At 54.8% G+C, this 15,115-nt stretch overlaps 1 protein-coding gene across 4 annotated transcripts in view; it reads right to left on the minus strand.

Annotated features, from left to right (window-relative positions):
- Positions 1-294: 294 nt before the first annotated feature.
- Positions 295-15,115, minus strand: part of GFRA2 (GDNF family receptor alpha 2) — a 99,367-nt gene continuing 84,546 nt past the window's right edge. For all 4 annotated transcript variants that reach the window (XM_055295558.2, XM_055295557.2, XM_055295554.2 and 1 more), the window contains 5 exons: positions 14,745-14,854; positions 13,795-13,935; positions 11,618-11,790; positions 3,161-3,214; positions 295-1,674 (listed from right to left, as the gene is read on the minus strand). In XM_055295558.2, coding sequence (XP_055151533.1) covers positions 1,552-1,674; positions 3,161-3,214; positions 11,618-11,790; positions 13,795-13,935; positions 14,745-14,854 — 601 coding nt within the window. In that variant the 3' untranslated portion in view covers positions 295-1,551. The remainder of the gene's footprint in view (positions 1,675-3,160; positions 3,215-11,617; positions 11,791-13,794; positions 13,936-14,744; positions 14,855-15,115) is intronic.

The following is a 15,115-nucleotide window of genomic DNA, read 5'->3' on the forward strand; positions in this document are numbered from 1 at the left end:
AGGCATTTTTGCTGACTGGAGAAGTGAGCAAGGAGGGAACAGAACAGCCCACCAGGCTCAGCACAGCGGGGACCCTCAGATCCCGCCCTCAGTGTCAAACCAGCTCCTAACAGAGCTCCATCTACACACAATGTGGACACACGGGTGAGACACATGGATGCACACACATGGATGCACACACGCACACACAAGGACACACATTTCCCCAGCCCACCAGGAGCTCCACTTACGCAAGTAACACTGGACCAAGAACAAAATGGGGGCAAAACCCCACGGGACTGAGGCAGAGGCAGCTTGCTTCCTAGCACGTTTATTGGAGCCTTGGTAAAGCGTAGATGCGCATCAGGAGCCCCCACCAGAGCCCAGCCAGGCTGACTGGAGCAGGGCACTGCGGGGGCAATGTCCTTTTTCCCCATTATAGACAACAGTATTAAAAAAAATAAACTTTACAATAATACATTTTCGCTCATCTGTTGGGGTATTATTTCCATAGTTTTGTTGCTTAAAAAAAGGAAACAAAGGGGAAACCACACAATATATGTATATGGATGTGTATATACATATATGTTGGGAGAGGAGCCCCGGTATGTACATACAGTTGACGTATGTCTAGGAAATTAGGAAAGAGAAAGTGGAAAGGGGAAGAAGGGAGAAGACAGCAGGAAAGCTCAAGGGACCACAGTGCTGCAGATACACACCTGGCTGTGGTCTCTCCTCTCCCTCTCCCCAAAGAGAGACCTGCCAAAGGACCCACGAGAAACCAAAAAAGCCAACAAAGTACCATCTCTCTGACTTCAAAATTTCTGCCACCAAGAAAGAAGCTGGTGCCCAAGTTTTGCTGCCTCGCCACGAGGGGCTCTCCCAGGCAGGCTGAGCTCTCAAGCCTTCCTGGAGCTGGCCCCCAGCCCCACCACTCCATGCTACAGTCAGGGGGAGCCCAGAGCAGTGCTAATCCCCTACACCGCCATCCGTGGGGAAGTTCCCACACCAGCTGCAGACCCACCAGCCCCACCCAAGGGCAGAGAGGGAGGGCAAAACCATCTCCATCCTTGAAGCCAAAGGGCTGAAGGTGGACCCTCATGGCCAGCCCCGCTGCCCCGCTGACTGATGCCCTCTGCCAGCCCCCAGCAGGTCCACAGAGTGGGCAGCCTGGAGAAGCAGCTGTGTTGTCCTGCCCCCAGTCAGCCTCAGGCACAGCCCAGAGTCCCTTCCACTGCAGGCTCTTGTCTGGTCTCTGCTTAAGAAGGGTCCAGAGAGAAAAACACCAGGAGAAAGTGAAGGGCATTTCTAAAGCCTTGTGTCCTCCTGGCACCAGAGTGTCCCCTGCCAGGGGACCCCTGAGCCAGCTCTCAGGCTGCCCGCCTGCTTGTCTGTTTGGTTTACAAAAACTTCTCCGGAGAAGAAACCTGGGAGGAGACAGGTTCAGCGACAAGGTGGGAAAAACAATTTTTTTTTGCAAGGTGTGTATGTGTCTGTGTGTGTTTCCATTTCGTCAGGCGGCTGTTCTTGTCTGCGTAGCTTTCGAAAATCTTCTGACTCAGTTGCCACAGCCTACAAGGCCAGTTTCAGCATCAGGACAGACAGCACGGTCAAGGCAGCCGATGATCTGGCTCTGCTGGGGCCTGAGTTAGGTTTGATCACCTTGTTACTCCCTGGGATGATATTTGTCGTGAGCTGAGTCCACAGCAGAAGAATCAGGAACAAAGAGAATGAAAACAAAGAAAACAGTCAGGAGGCCTGGGACCAGGCAGAGAAACAGACTCAGGAACCAGACACCCCAAGCCCCTGTCCTCTCTTCCACCCATAGGGACCCTCCTTTGCACTCTGAAGGGAGTGCTGACTCTCCCGGAGCTGGCCCAGGCAGGAGCAAAAGGCAACGCTCTGTCCCTTCTGGTCGCAAGCCCTAGGGTTTGGAGAGGAGGGCAGCGGTCACCAGGACCTCCCTCCATCAGGGCTGAGGACCTGCGTCCCAGTGAGGAGGCAGACGGTATAAAGAACTGAAGGAGAAGGAGGAGAGAAGAAGAAGGAGAGACAGGAAGGAGAGGGGAAGGAGAGAGGAAGGAGAGGGGAAGGAGAGGGGAAGGAGAGAGGAAGGAGAGGGGAAGGAGAGAGGAAAGGGAAGGGGAGAGAAAGGGGAAGCGAAGGAGAGAGGAAGGGGAGGGGAAGGAGAGAGGAAGGGGAGGGGAGGGGATGAGAGGGGAGAGGAGGGAGCCCACATTCTCCCTGTTTCTCAATTTCTTCACATCTCCCCTCCTCCATGAAGCCCTCCCTGAACATCTTTGTCTGAGTTTCTCTGTCTTTCTTCTGTGAGGTCTCATACTGCCTTTTCTTCTCATCTAAGCTACTATCTTGGGTCTATAAGTCATATATATATATATATATATCTCATATATATCATATATATCTATACATCATATATATCTATATATCTATACATCATATATACCTATATATCATACATATCATATATACCTATATATCATATATACCTTATATGATACATATCATATATATCTATATATCAGATATATCATATATATCTATATAGCATATATATCTATCATATAGATATAGCATATATATCTATCATATAGATATAGCATATATATCATATAGATATAGCATATGTATCTATCTATATTCATATATATCATATATATCTATATATCATATATATCATATATACCTATATATCATATATATCATATATATCTATATATCATATATATCATATATATCAATATATCATATATATCTATATATCATATATATCATATATCTATATATCATATATATCATATATATCTATATATCATATATATCTATTTTCCTATGCTAGGAAAGAACTGTGTCTGTTTCCACTTCTGTGCCTCCTAATATCACAGCAACAGTGCCCAGCAGGTGGTCGACACAATTGTCTTAAGAGAGTAAGGAAGGTATGGGAGGGCCTCTGCTCAGAGCAGCCATTTGTCTCTCCCCAAGGAGATAGCCAAGAGCCCTGGATGCAGACTTTGCAGTCCCCCACCCCACCCCAGCAGAAGCTCAGCTGGTCCAGCCCATGCGATGAGATTTGAGGGCGCTGGATCTGAGGCTCCCCAGGGAAATGCCGCCCCACCTGGCCCAGCCTTCTGCACCCATCCCCACTCTGTCCCCAACTCACCTCTGTGAAGCACATGCTTAACTCTTTCGAGTTGTTGGCCTTCAGCCCCTGCTCCTGCGAGAGAGAAGGTGCCAGTCAGGACAAGTCGCCAGGCTGTTCCTGGCCGGGCTTTGTCCAGAGACTTAGATGAGGCCCCGCCATGCACTGTTGGCTCCACTAAGCACAGCCAGCACACACAGTGAAGAGGGGTGGCTCAATTCCACCCAGCGCAAAATGCTTCTGTCCTTCTCTGATACCCTCAGCAATTAGGACCCGACTCCTCTGGCTCCTGGAGAACAGAGTTCTAACTCTGCTCCCAACTAGCGGCATTATATAGTCATCAGCCATTCGCATGTCTGTCCACATACTCAGAGCAACTCTTGGGCAGGGACCGTGTCTTCTTTTCCTTACACTGAGAAGCGTCTGGTTCAAAACGACAACTCAACAAATGTTTCACTAGATGCCGGCATCCATGAATGAATGAATGAATGCCACAGATCAGAAATGGCCTCCAAGGGCCAACTCCTGTTAATTTGCCACAGCTGATGGAGGACTCTATAGAAAAGATGATAAGCATTCATCTGGGCTTGAGGGGAAGAGAGGCATGATTGATTAGTGATGTCTGCCACTGGTCCATTAGGTGGGTATCTGGCAATTGCACCAGCCCATTTCTGTCCTACATGGATGTGCACACCTGGGAGCACTGTGGACAAGGTGAGGGATGAGAAAGGCTGGCTTGGTGATGATTCCAAGATTCTCTACCCTGGCGTGGCCACCTGGATGCAGGGCCAGAGGGCACACATGATGAAGAGCCCTCTGTTATCATCACTGTAATGGAGATCCATGGGAACCAGCTGGGGACGCAGCGCTTCCATCCAGGATTCAAATGGCTTGTTCCCAGGGCATTTCCAGGGAAGCTCTGGCCACCAAAAGCAACTGGGAAGCCCAAGAAATTATGCCACAATCACTGCTCTTGGGCAGAAGTATCAATAACCCCTTGGACATCACAGGCAGTCTACCACCCAGGGCCATCTGGTCAGCTAAACAAGACCCCAGCTGTCACATGGAGCCCCTGGCCAAGAGTACAGTCACTGCCAATGGTAGAGATAGGACCATGGTGATGATTAGTACAGCGAGAATGAAACCAGGAGTGTCCCCAGGTGCCAAGGTGATGCCCAGCCAACTCCCCAGCTGTTGCCCTTTGCAGAAGGGCACGTGCTCGACAATCCTTCCAGACCCAAGGCCTGGACTCCACTCCCCAGGACTTGGTGCTGCTCCAGCTAAGACTGTGTGAGGCCACGGGGAAGGGTGTCGGGGGGAAAAAGAACACGCCCACTCCCTCAGAGGCCGTGCTGTCATCATGACCTCACATCTGCCCTCCGAGTCCCTTGGCCAATCCTTGCTCGGTCACCTCAGTCCCCACTTGTGACATCCTAGGGCTTGTTGGAGTCTGTGCCTGTGGCCTGACACCTACGGACGCCCAGCATCACTTCCTACTCTCATTGTTTCAGGTGCGGCAGGCCAGTCCCCGCTCCTTCTAGGAGTCCCTGTCTTATCCTTCTGTCCCTACCCCCCACAGAGCTCACTAAACCATTGGGAACCCTCTCCTTTGTCCCCTCCCCAACTCCTGGGTCCCCTCCCCATCTCTCTCCCCTCCCCTCTCCTCTGTCCCCTCCTTCTTTCCTGCCCTTCCCCGTACCCTCCTCTGTCCCCTCACCCTCCTCTGGCCCTTCCCCTCTCCTCTGGCCCTTCCCCTCTCCCTCTGTCCCCTCCCCCTTCTCTCCCCTCCCCTCTCCTCTGTCCCTTCCCCTTTCCTCTGTCCTGTCCCCCCTCCTCTGTCCCCTTCCCTCTCCTCTGTCCCCTCACCTCTACTGTGTCCCCTTCCCTCTCCTGTCTCCTCCCCTCTCCTCTGTCCCTTCGCCTCTCCCTCTGTCCCCTCTTTCTCTCCCTTCCCCTCTCCTTTGTCCCTTCCCCTTTCCTCTGTCCCCTCCCCCCTCCTCTGTCCCCTCCCCTCTACTGTGTCGCCTCCCCCTCTCCCTCTTTCCTGTTTCCCTTTCTCTGCTTCTCCTTTCACCTGGTTTCCTCTCTTCCTTCCACCCCTTTCTTCACTCTCCTCTTCTCTGTCATTTTTCCTGTGTAATACTTGCCAGCGTCCCCTCCCCTCTATCCTATTTAAGAGGAACTTGTCAAGTTCTGCTCACTCCCAGGAGCAAAATCCAGTTTCAGGCCCCCTTGGCTCTCTGGAGCGTCAGCCTTTAGATCCTCTCTCTCCACACCTGGTCAAGCCCCCAGGCCAGGGAAAATGGGCTTGGTGTGTGCCGGGTGCTTTGCCAGCTGCTCTGCGTGGGCTGACCTTGGGTGTAACCATGCAGTGTCTAGGTCCGGGGCTTCCCTGAGAGCAGCACCCACAGCCACAGCACACTGTGCAGGCCCCACCCTGGGGCACTTCTTGTCGGTTGTTTTCTCAAGCCTTATTTTGTTAAGCGGTAGACTATTGTCCAAACAATTTTATGCGTACCTCCAATATACAAATAAGCTAAGACTCCAATATACAAAACAAATAAAAATGGAGCTGTTTTGGTGGACGGAGGTGAGGATCTTGAGTGCAGGAGGCTTCTGCCTCTGTGATTCCCCGTGGGCTCCACTGGTTTAGTGAGGAAAGGGGAGGGGACAGAGGAGAGGGGAGAGGACAGAGGGAGAGGGAGAGGGGAGGGGACAGAGGAGGGCGGAGGGGACAGAGGGGAGGGGAGGGAACACAGGAGAGGGGAGGGGCCAGAGGAAAGGGGAAGGGACAGAGGAGAGGGGAGGAGAGAGAAGCGGGAGAGGACAGAGGGAGAGGGGAAGGGACAGAGAAGAGGGGAAGGGACAGAGAAGAGGGGAGGGGACAGAGGAGAGGAAAAGGGGACAAAAGGAAAAGGGAGGGGAGGGCATGGTAAGGGGAGGAAGCTGAGGGAGAAAGATAGCAGGAGGGGAGGGGACACAGGAACAGAAGACAGAGGGAAGAAATAGAGGACGGCGGCAACAGAGGGCGGGGGAGAGAATAAAGGGGGAGACAAGGGGGCTGGGGACAACCACTGTACCCTTTTATCTGATGCTGATTATCAGGGGACAGTGAAAGACCTCCCTGGGCCAGCCCCAAGGGACGTCTGCCCCAAGGTGTGGTCTCTGCCAGGGGCGACAGGTGGGAGTGGGAGTGTTGCCCAGCAGCTCCCACTTGGGTGGGAGTGTTGCCCAGCAGCTGACCTTTCCTGAAGGTGGCACCTAGTGGGGGGAGGGGCAGAGAGCAAGAGAGACCACCTCTGATGCCAAAACTACCAGTGTCTCAAATTCAGTGCCTCCCTGCCCTCCAGGGGCTCATACTCTAAAAGAGAAATAAACTCGCACATAACCACTGATATGGTTTGGCTGTGTCCCCACCCAAATCTCATCTTGAATTGTAGCTCCTATGATTCCCATGTGTCCTGGGAGGGAACCGGTGGGAGATAACTAAATCATGGGGGTGGGTCTCTTCCATGCTGTTCTCGTGGTAGCGAGTAAGTCTCGTGAGAGCTGATGGTTTTACAGACGGGAATTCCCCTGCGCACGCTCTCTCCTTGCCAGTCACCACGTAAGACGTCCCTTTGCTCTTCATCTTCTGCCACGATTGCGAGGCCTCCCCAGCTATGTGGAACCGTGAGTCCATTAAACCTCTTTCCTTTTTGAATTACCCAGTCTCAGATATATCTTTATTAGCAGCGTGAGAACAGACTAATACAACTGCCTTCACAGCAGACGAATACACAGAGAGGAGAGAAGGCTGCCTGTGGGTCTAGGGAAACAGCCTGGGGCTTACTCCATCCCTACCCAGAGCCTCTCATCCCCTGGAAGCATCTGTGGCTCTAGTTCCAAGGGACACAGACCTAGGCTGCAAGAATGGCAGGACACAGGGCCACTAACAGCAAAGCCTCCACCGTGGAGGCAGCACGGGGACTGTGGGAAGAGCTGACCCCCGAGGGCTGCACTGTAGGTGCCACCAGAAGCATGGAAGAACTGGCCCTTGCAGATGGCACTGGGGGAAGGATGCAGACACAGAGGAAGGACAGTGGGAAAGACATCCTTCCAGAGCTTTCTCCCAGGGAGGCTCCATTGCCCAGGAAGTGAGAAGGAAATTATTATCTTCCTCCTCTTCCTTGCCCACCTCCTGCCTACCCCCAAAGCCCAGGCCAGCAGTCCCAGAGCCTCGCTGGTCTGGCCCAGGCGCTAGTCTAGCGTTGTCCTGCTGGCTGGAGCCGCAGCTCTCCCGTGCTCCCTGCTTCTGTCCTTGGCCCCCACTAAATCTTAGTGCCCCTGGCCTTCCTTCCTGACCTGGGCCATCCCCAGTAACTCATACCTCTCACATCGTCTCCATCAAAACAACAACGCTGCCTGTGACAGGAGACAATGCAGACAGGGTGTGGTTGTGTTCCAATAACACTTCATTTATAAAATCAGGCACAGCAGACCCCCACTCAGCACTCTGTGCTGTCCTGACTCTGCCGCGGCTCCGCTGCTGGTTCACCTGGAGCAGCCCGCCCACTGCCACCCCACACGCATTCTCCCGATTCTTTTCAGGCCTAGCAGCAGGTGTTGTTATGCCCACGGGTCCTTGGCCTCCACTCCCAGTCAATGCACTTGCTCCGTCCTCTGGACCCCATCACCCTCTACCAGTCCCGCACGCAGCAGGTGCACCAATCACCTTCTCCCTCATAGCCATCTAAGCTTCATCCTGTCCGTCCAGCACCGGGACCAGGGTCTTGGCCCATGATGCTTGTCAGCCTCGGTGCCTGGGATGTAGTGACACACAATAATAATTTCTGTTGAGTCAATGAATGAATGCATTGACAGGTCTCTCAGTCCCATGCTCTGAGGTCCACAGGCTTGTGTGCTGGGTATGAGACCTATCCAGGAGCAGGCAGGAGGAGGGAGGAGAGAGAGGTGGCTGCTGGCTGCAGAGTCAGCTGCAGGTATGTGGTGATGGGGCCTTGGGGCAATCTCTCAAAACTCATTTTTAATTTGCCCAAGATGTGACTGGCAGTCCAAATCACAGGTGGGCAGGTGGAGACAGAGAGGCACAGGAGATGGTGTGTTGTAGGGCTCCCCAGTGCTGGCAAAGGTGGGACTCTAGCTGATCTGATGGGGTCCTGCAAATTGGCATTCTGGGCCCAGGGCAGCCCCAAGGGAGTGTCGGGGAGAACAGCAGGCCATGGCCAGGAAAGCACCAACCATCGCCCGTCTCTCCCCCGCCCTCACTGCACTGCCCTGGTCCAGGCCCCATCATAAGACCAAGAGTCTCTAACAAACCTTCCTACATCTTCAACAGAAAAGCATCTTCACCTCTGCAGCTGCCCAGTCCTGCGCACACAGAGGGCACCTAGGAGAAGGAAGAGAGCTGCGGGCACTGAAACACACAGACCCCATCTTCTAGGACAGCAGGGAGTTTCAATGAATCAAATGAACTGGGGACACCGGGGTCTCTCCTTCCACCTGAACAGAACACCCACTCCATGCCAGGCACTGTGCACCCAGCTACGCAGGGTGACACAGGAGGGTGAGATGCCACTCTGGCCTCTGGGGGCCCTGGCCTAGCAGGGGAGAGGAGAACACATCACGATGGGGCCATGAACACACAAAGCGGGAGCCCAGAGCAGGCGGAAGGCAACCTGGTGTGGACGGAATCGGAGAAGGCATTCCCAAGAGGTGACATCAGGGTAGGACGCACCAGGTGGAGAGGAGTGGGAGACGGCAAGGAGAGACGTCTTGCTCAGAGGAATGGCCAAGTGCAGGCCAGCAGCTGGCTCACCCATCCTGCAGGTGTCCAAGACTGACCTGACCCTCAGGTTCCCTGCTCTAGAGCCCAGTGGGATGGAGAGAAGGGCAAGGGAATTCAGACAAGGTATATATTTAACACACATGGGCCAGGCCAGAAGGCCCCAGGAGAGACCATTCTGCAGACCCTATCAGGCCTCTCCAAGGTCCACAGAGCCCTAGGCAGGCAGGGCTGCCTGAAGAGGGGGCCAAAGCCTGAAGGAGACACTTCTGAGAGTAGGACCTAAGACATCGGCCACAGGGCCAACTGGGAGGGGGCTCCTGGCTCTACTGTGGTGGCATCCAAGACTCCCACGGCCCCACTCAACAGCCCCACTCCCACCGTGGGAAAGTCCTTTGTGGGGAGCAGATTTGGAGGAGGAGGAACCAGAAGGTGGCCAGGAGGCAGGGTTCCTGGCCCTTCTTGACTGCCAACTGGCTGTGGGGCTGTGGACACGCTGCTGTCGTCACCAGGCCTCTGGTGGCTTGGGTTTGGGAAGATCTTGGAGGGTCCTTCAAGTCCTGACATACAGATACCCATGTAGGGACCCAACTGGCTACCATATCTGGGGGTCCCTAAGCCTTCCCCCAAGGAAGAAGGAAGGACAGAGAAGGACGGATATCAGCAAAATAACCTTGCCTCTCTCTCTAGGGTGTATCTATGGTGTACAGGCTCCCCCCACCCTTCCTCCCATCCAGGCTCAGCTCTTTGTCCCTGTGATCACTCAGGGACTCCCTTCAATAGCTATGGGTGCCCCTAACACCCTAGGGCCCCACAAGGGCCACCATAAAGCCACTCAATCAGAGATGGTCCAAGCTAGGGGAGCTGAGAGACAGGGGACAGATGTGGGCTGTGAAGGAGGGGAGGCACCCATGCCAGCCCCAGGCAAGCCAAAGGCAGGGGCAAGGGCTTATTCACTCGACACTTCCAGCTCCCAGCATGGGATAGCAGGTGCTCATTAAAAGCATTGTGCCGGGCGCGGGGGCTCACGCCTGTAATCCCAGTACTTTGGGAGGCCGAGGCGGGCAGATCACAAGGTCAGGAGATCAAGACCATCCTGGCTAACACAGTGAAACCCCATCTCTACTAAAAATAAAAAAATTAGCCAGCATGTTGGCGGGCGCCTGTAGTCCCAGCTACTCGGGAAGCTGAGGCAGGAGAATGGCGTGAACCCGGGAGGCAGAGCTTGCAGTGAGCTGAGATCGCGCCACTGCACTCCAGCCTGGGCGAGACTGCAAGACTCCATCTCAAAAAAAAATAAAAAATAAAAACATTGTAATTAAAACTGAATCAGAGGACCTTCCTCTTCCATTTCTCTGAGAAGCCTGGAGAGCGGTGGAGGTTGGACCCCTTTGGAGGGTCTATTTCTCCTCCTTTCCTCCCGGTAGGCTCTCTCAGCTGTCCTGCCCAGACTGACTTAGTCCATAGGCCTCCAGCCACCTGCCAGGCAGCCTCCTCAGCCCCCGGATTTGTAACGCCTAACATTTGTGCAGCATTCCTCCACTGACCAAGCGCTTTCGCATATATCATCTCACATACACATCACCTGTATCCCCACTGAGATCAAACCAAGATTTGAGCAGGCCCCCCGATGGTGAGACCGCAGAAAACCAGGCTGGGGCTACAAGAAACCAAGCAACCGATGGCTCGGCAAACTGCAGAAGAAAAAGAATTAAATGGGCCTCAGAATCATCAGGGCTGATGGTGAAGGGGGCTGGGTGGGGGTCCCAAAGCCACAGCTTTGGACTTTATGACCACAAGGAACCACAGTGGGAGTCCTGGGAAGGTTACCAGCATCCTGCCGAGTCAGCCTCTCCCCAGATGGGCCGGTCCAAGAGGCTCAGGTCGAAGGGTGCATGCAGGAGGCTGGTAGGGTCTGGAGGACCTGACAGGTGGCACAGCCCTGACTCGCTGAGCTGCCCGCCGCTCTAGCATGAAATTGAGCAATTGTCTGCGGAGCAGGACCCCGAGCCCCCTGCTTGCAGCCACTCAAGCATGCCCAGTGTCATTAGGAGCTGCCCAAGGGTGACAACAGCACCTCAGCTCCAATCAGGAGGGGAGCGGAGCGGAGGGAGCAGGACATGGAAGAGCTCCCTGCCCAGCCTCCAGGACGGCACTTGGAGGTCAGCTGCTCCTGAGCAAGGGAGCCCACAAGGGAAGGGGAAGGAGGCAGAAAGAGAAGAGGAGGGCCTCCATAACCAGAACAGGCACACGCACTTCTGCAATGGGTGCCCAGGAGGGACTTGAACCCCCGCCAGGCTGGGTCCCTGCTCAAGTCTGCATCCTGGCACTGTGGATGTGCATTGTTGACCCTACGAGCCTGCTGCCCTACTCAGACGGGTGCCTCACTGCCCCACACACAGCCAGGACTTGTTCCCCCTGCACCTGCGCTGAGGCTGTGCCCCACTGCCTGCTCTTCAGACCCTACAGCCCACAAGGCAGGTATAATACTGTGATGTAACAGGGGTTTAACACTTGCAAGATGAATGCCCAAATGAAGGAACTGGTGAAGAATGACCCCCGGCAGCTCCTCCCTGCCTCTTGGGTCCCTGATGGAAAGGGAGGACCCTCCCTCCCTGGCCTCAACTGAGTCATTTCCCATGCCACTTCCGGTGCCATGGTGCTCCCCCCACACCTCAGCCACACCCCCTCACCTGGACAGACGTGCAGGTGGTGATGACACTGGTCCCCAGGCTGGTGCTGTCACTGAGGTCATCTGGCAAAGAAGGTGTCTTCTCCACCCGAGGGGCCTGGGTGGCCTGGAACGAGGGGCCTTTTGGGGACACATTCACATCCGTGCCATTGCCAAAGGCCTGGATGGCGTTCCCTGGGATGGGGGTGAGGGTAGATGCAGAGAAGTCAGAACCCACGTCCGTCACTCATGTCCCTGCTCCTCATCCTCCTCACCCTGACCACCCCCTTCCCTGGAATAGTCCAGAAGCCAGGACAGGGTATAGCACAGCCAAATTCCCTCTGCTGAACCTCTTTTTCAGATACCTACAAAGGTCTCACAGCTACAGAATATAGCAAGAGAGAGGTTAAGAAATACAGAAGCCAGAATAGCAAGAAGTGTACATGATGGGGAACACAGAAGAAAAAAGGAGAAAAAGAAGGGGGTGGGATGCACGGGAACCTAGGGGAGGAGGGGGCTACCTACGCTGCATGGTGCCACCAGCCACACCTCCCAAAGCTCCTCACCCCCAGCTCCCTAGTCACAGGCTCTTCCGGCCCCTGTGCCTCCTCGGATGTTCCCAGGTCCCCACCCTGGCATGCAGGGGCCCCACATTCAGCCCTCTGCCCACTCCACACCATAGGCTCTCCCTGGGTGGCCTCCGCTCCTCCCACACCATCCAGAGAGGTGCCCAGAAAATCTCCGCCTCCACGAGCCACACACATCTCAAACTCGTTATGTCTAAGCCTGGGCTAGGCGTCTCCTCTTACCCTTGTCAACACTCCTTTCCCTTTGACCCCTCATATTGCAGCCTTGAAGGTATCATCTCTTATCTACCCTGGCCCCCCATGTCAGAATCCTGAGGGTCACCCATGGTGCCCCCCTGCACACCCGCTGGCAGCCCGCTGAGCCCACCTCCTAAAGATCCCTTCACCCCATCTCCCATCACTGTTCCCCTCCCACTGCTCTGGTTCACAGCCACCACTGTGTGCCCCTGTGAGCAGCTACTATGGCCTTCTGATGGACCTCTCTGTGTCACATCACCTGTCGGAATTGATTCACTCTGACCCCCGCTGCCTAACAACACAGGCAGATTCGCTTTCTGGAATGCTGATCTGATCTCACCCTTGCTCACATTCCTTCAAACACCCACAGCACCACTGTCACCCCTACAGGACAAGAAGATCTAAATGCCTCAGGCCTGCAAGGCCCTGCATGACAAGGATGCTATCTACCTGTCCAGATAACTCTGCCACTCTGGTCATCTTCAGTGCTATGTAGCAAGGCTACGTGATTGGCGGTTCCCTCCACCCGCCATAGTCTTCTGTGGAGCCCAGGACCTCTGCCCAGGGTGGACTGGCAGGCGCCCCCTGCCTCTTCAACTGACCGATGCCCAGCTAACCATCCACAGATACATTCTCCAAGAAGCCTTCAGGGCCTCCCTCTTCCTGGCTGACTTGGGCATCCCCACCCTGAGCTCCTCAAGAACCCCGTGCAGACCCCTCCCCTAGAGCAGCTCACTTGCACTGTGATCATGAGTGACCCCTCTCAGTCTACCTCCGTCAGGCACCTCCTCGATGACTTGGATCCCTGAATCTCCAGTGCCACACAGAGAGGGAGGAACAGAAGGATGGAGAGATGGACAGAATAAATAAAGGAGGGAAGGAAAGAGGGAAGAAATCTTCAGGTGGGCATGGGTGGCAATGGGTGTTGGGCTGGAAAGATCAAAGGCAGACTGAGCTAGACTGTGGCTAACCTCTCTCTAGCTTTTGGGTTAGGAGTTTGACGATGTGAAAAGGAAGTCGATTCCAGAGGGAAACAAACTCATTAAAGGGAGACATGACAGATGCCAGCGATCTTCATGAGAGGGCTCAGTCTCCAAAGGAAACTAGCTGAAGCTGTCCCAATAACAGACCAGACCAAATAACAGGCTTGACATAGGTTTAAGGCCTCTGGTGGTAAACTGAGGCTGGCCTACTGACAGCTCTGGTGTGAATCTCCAAGAGCTCAAAACCCAAGGTCCCCACGGGCAACACCCATGGCGAAGAAGCCTCATCTACATCACCAGCCATCCCCATGGAAGGAGATGGGAATGGCTAGGACAGACTCCAGGAGGGGTGGGAGGGGCTGCTGGGGTTGGGGAGAACATCCAGAACTTACGGAGGCATGGGTTCTCGGTGAAGTCCCGGAGGAACTTCTCACACTCCTCCTCCATGTTCCCGCTGCCACGACAGCTGCACCAGGGGGACACCACGATGCCAGTGGGGCTGGAGTCCACATAGTTGGGCGTCATGTCAAACCCTGGGCAGGGAGAAAGGTGGGGGAGAGGAGAGAGGTGCGGTGGGGCCTTCCCTTTGGGCCCACAGACCAACCCCAGGCACAGCAGGGCAGAGGCCTGGTACCCATCCTCTCTTCTGGCCCCGAAACCCCCATCCATCCAAATCACACTGCTAACTCTGAGCATGGCTATCCCAGGGACCATGGGGTCAGCAGGGGCAGAGGGGCCAGCAGCACAGAGGACACTGGGCCCCTCGCCACCAGGAAGGCAGAGAAGATGCCCTGGAGCCCCTCCCAGAGTGTGGGCCCTTGCTTTCTCCTTCACCAACAAGCAGCCAATGTTCTAGAATCAGGGTGAATGAGGCTCACGTCCTGGGATCGGACCCCAGTGCTGACATTTATCAGCGAGGTGAGCCTGTGCAAGTCACTCAACTTCTCTACAGCCTCAGTTTCCTCATCTATAAAATGGAGATATCACCACCCCCCTAGCAAGAGCTGTTGGGAGAATTCAGTAAGACAGTCCATGTAAACCGCTCAGTGCAGAGCCTGGAACGTCAGAACCGTGCAATAAATGTTACCTTTGCTTCTTATTTTGAAAGCTTTAGAAGGCCCCTGGGGCCCTGCTTCCCCCATGATAAAGAGCTGGGTTCTCCTCCTTGTTACAGAACTGCCTTTCCCCTGGTTTCCCCTTGCAGTTCTCTCTGAATCTGCTGCAGAGAAGGCCGGACTCAGGCTGTCTCCCCTGGCTGGCCCTGAGCTGGGCTGTGGCCCCTGCCCTGCTGAGATGGGGGCAGCAAGGACCCACAGAGCCCAGGTGTGCAGGAAGAGCTTACCAATCATGCCAGCATAAGAGCCCAGACACGCCTGGTAATTGTCCGCAGGGCAGCTGGTGACCATCTGGTAGGAGGCTCGACAATTGGCATGGAAGTCGGCCAGCCGGGACCTGGTGGCAGGTAGAAGACGCAATAGAGAAAGCAGGGGTTCAGTCCGGCTGCCTTCCGTCTCCCCTGTCCTGCCAGTGGCATCTCCTCCCTGCAGCTTCCCAGGGTGGAAGAAGCCAGGAAGAGGGAGGGGAGGAAAGTCGGGGGAACCAAGTCTTTGCGGCGGCTCAAGCTGTGAGCTCCTTGAGGACAGAGACTTCCCGGAGACACAGGCACACAGTGCGGCTTAAGAAAAACCCAGTGATTGGCTGACAAAAAGGACT

The sequence above is a fragment of the Symphalangus syndactylus genome, chromosome 10, assembly GCF_028878055.3.
Source record: "Symphalangus syndactylus isolate Jambi chromosome 10, NHGRI_mSymSyn1-v2.1_pri, whole genome shotgun sequence".
Lineage (NCBI taxonomy): Eukaryota > Metazoa > Chordata > Mammalia > Primates > Hylobatidae > Symphalangus > Symphalangus syndactylus.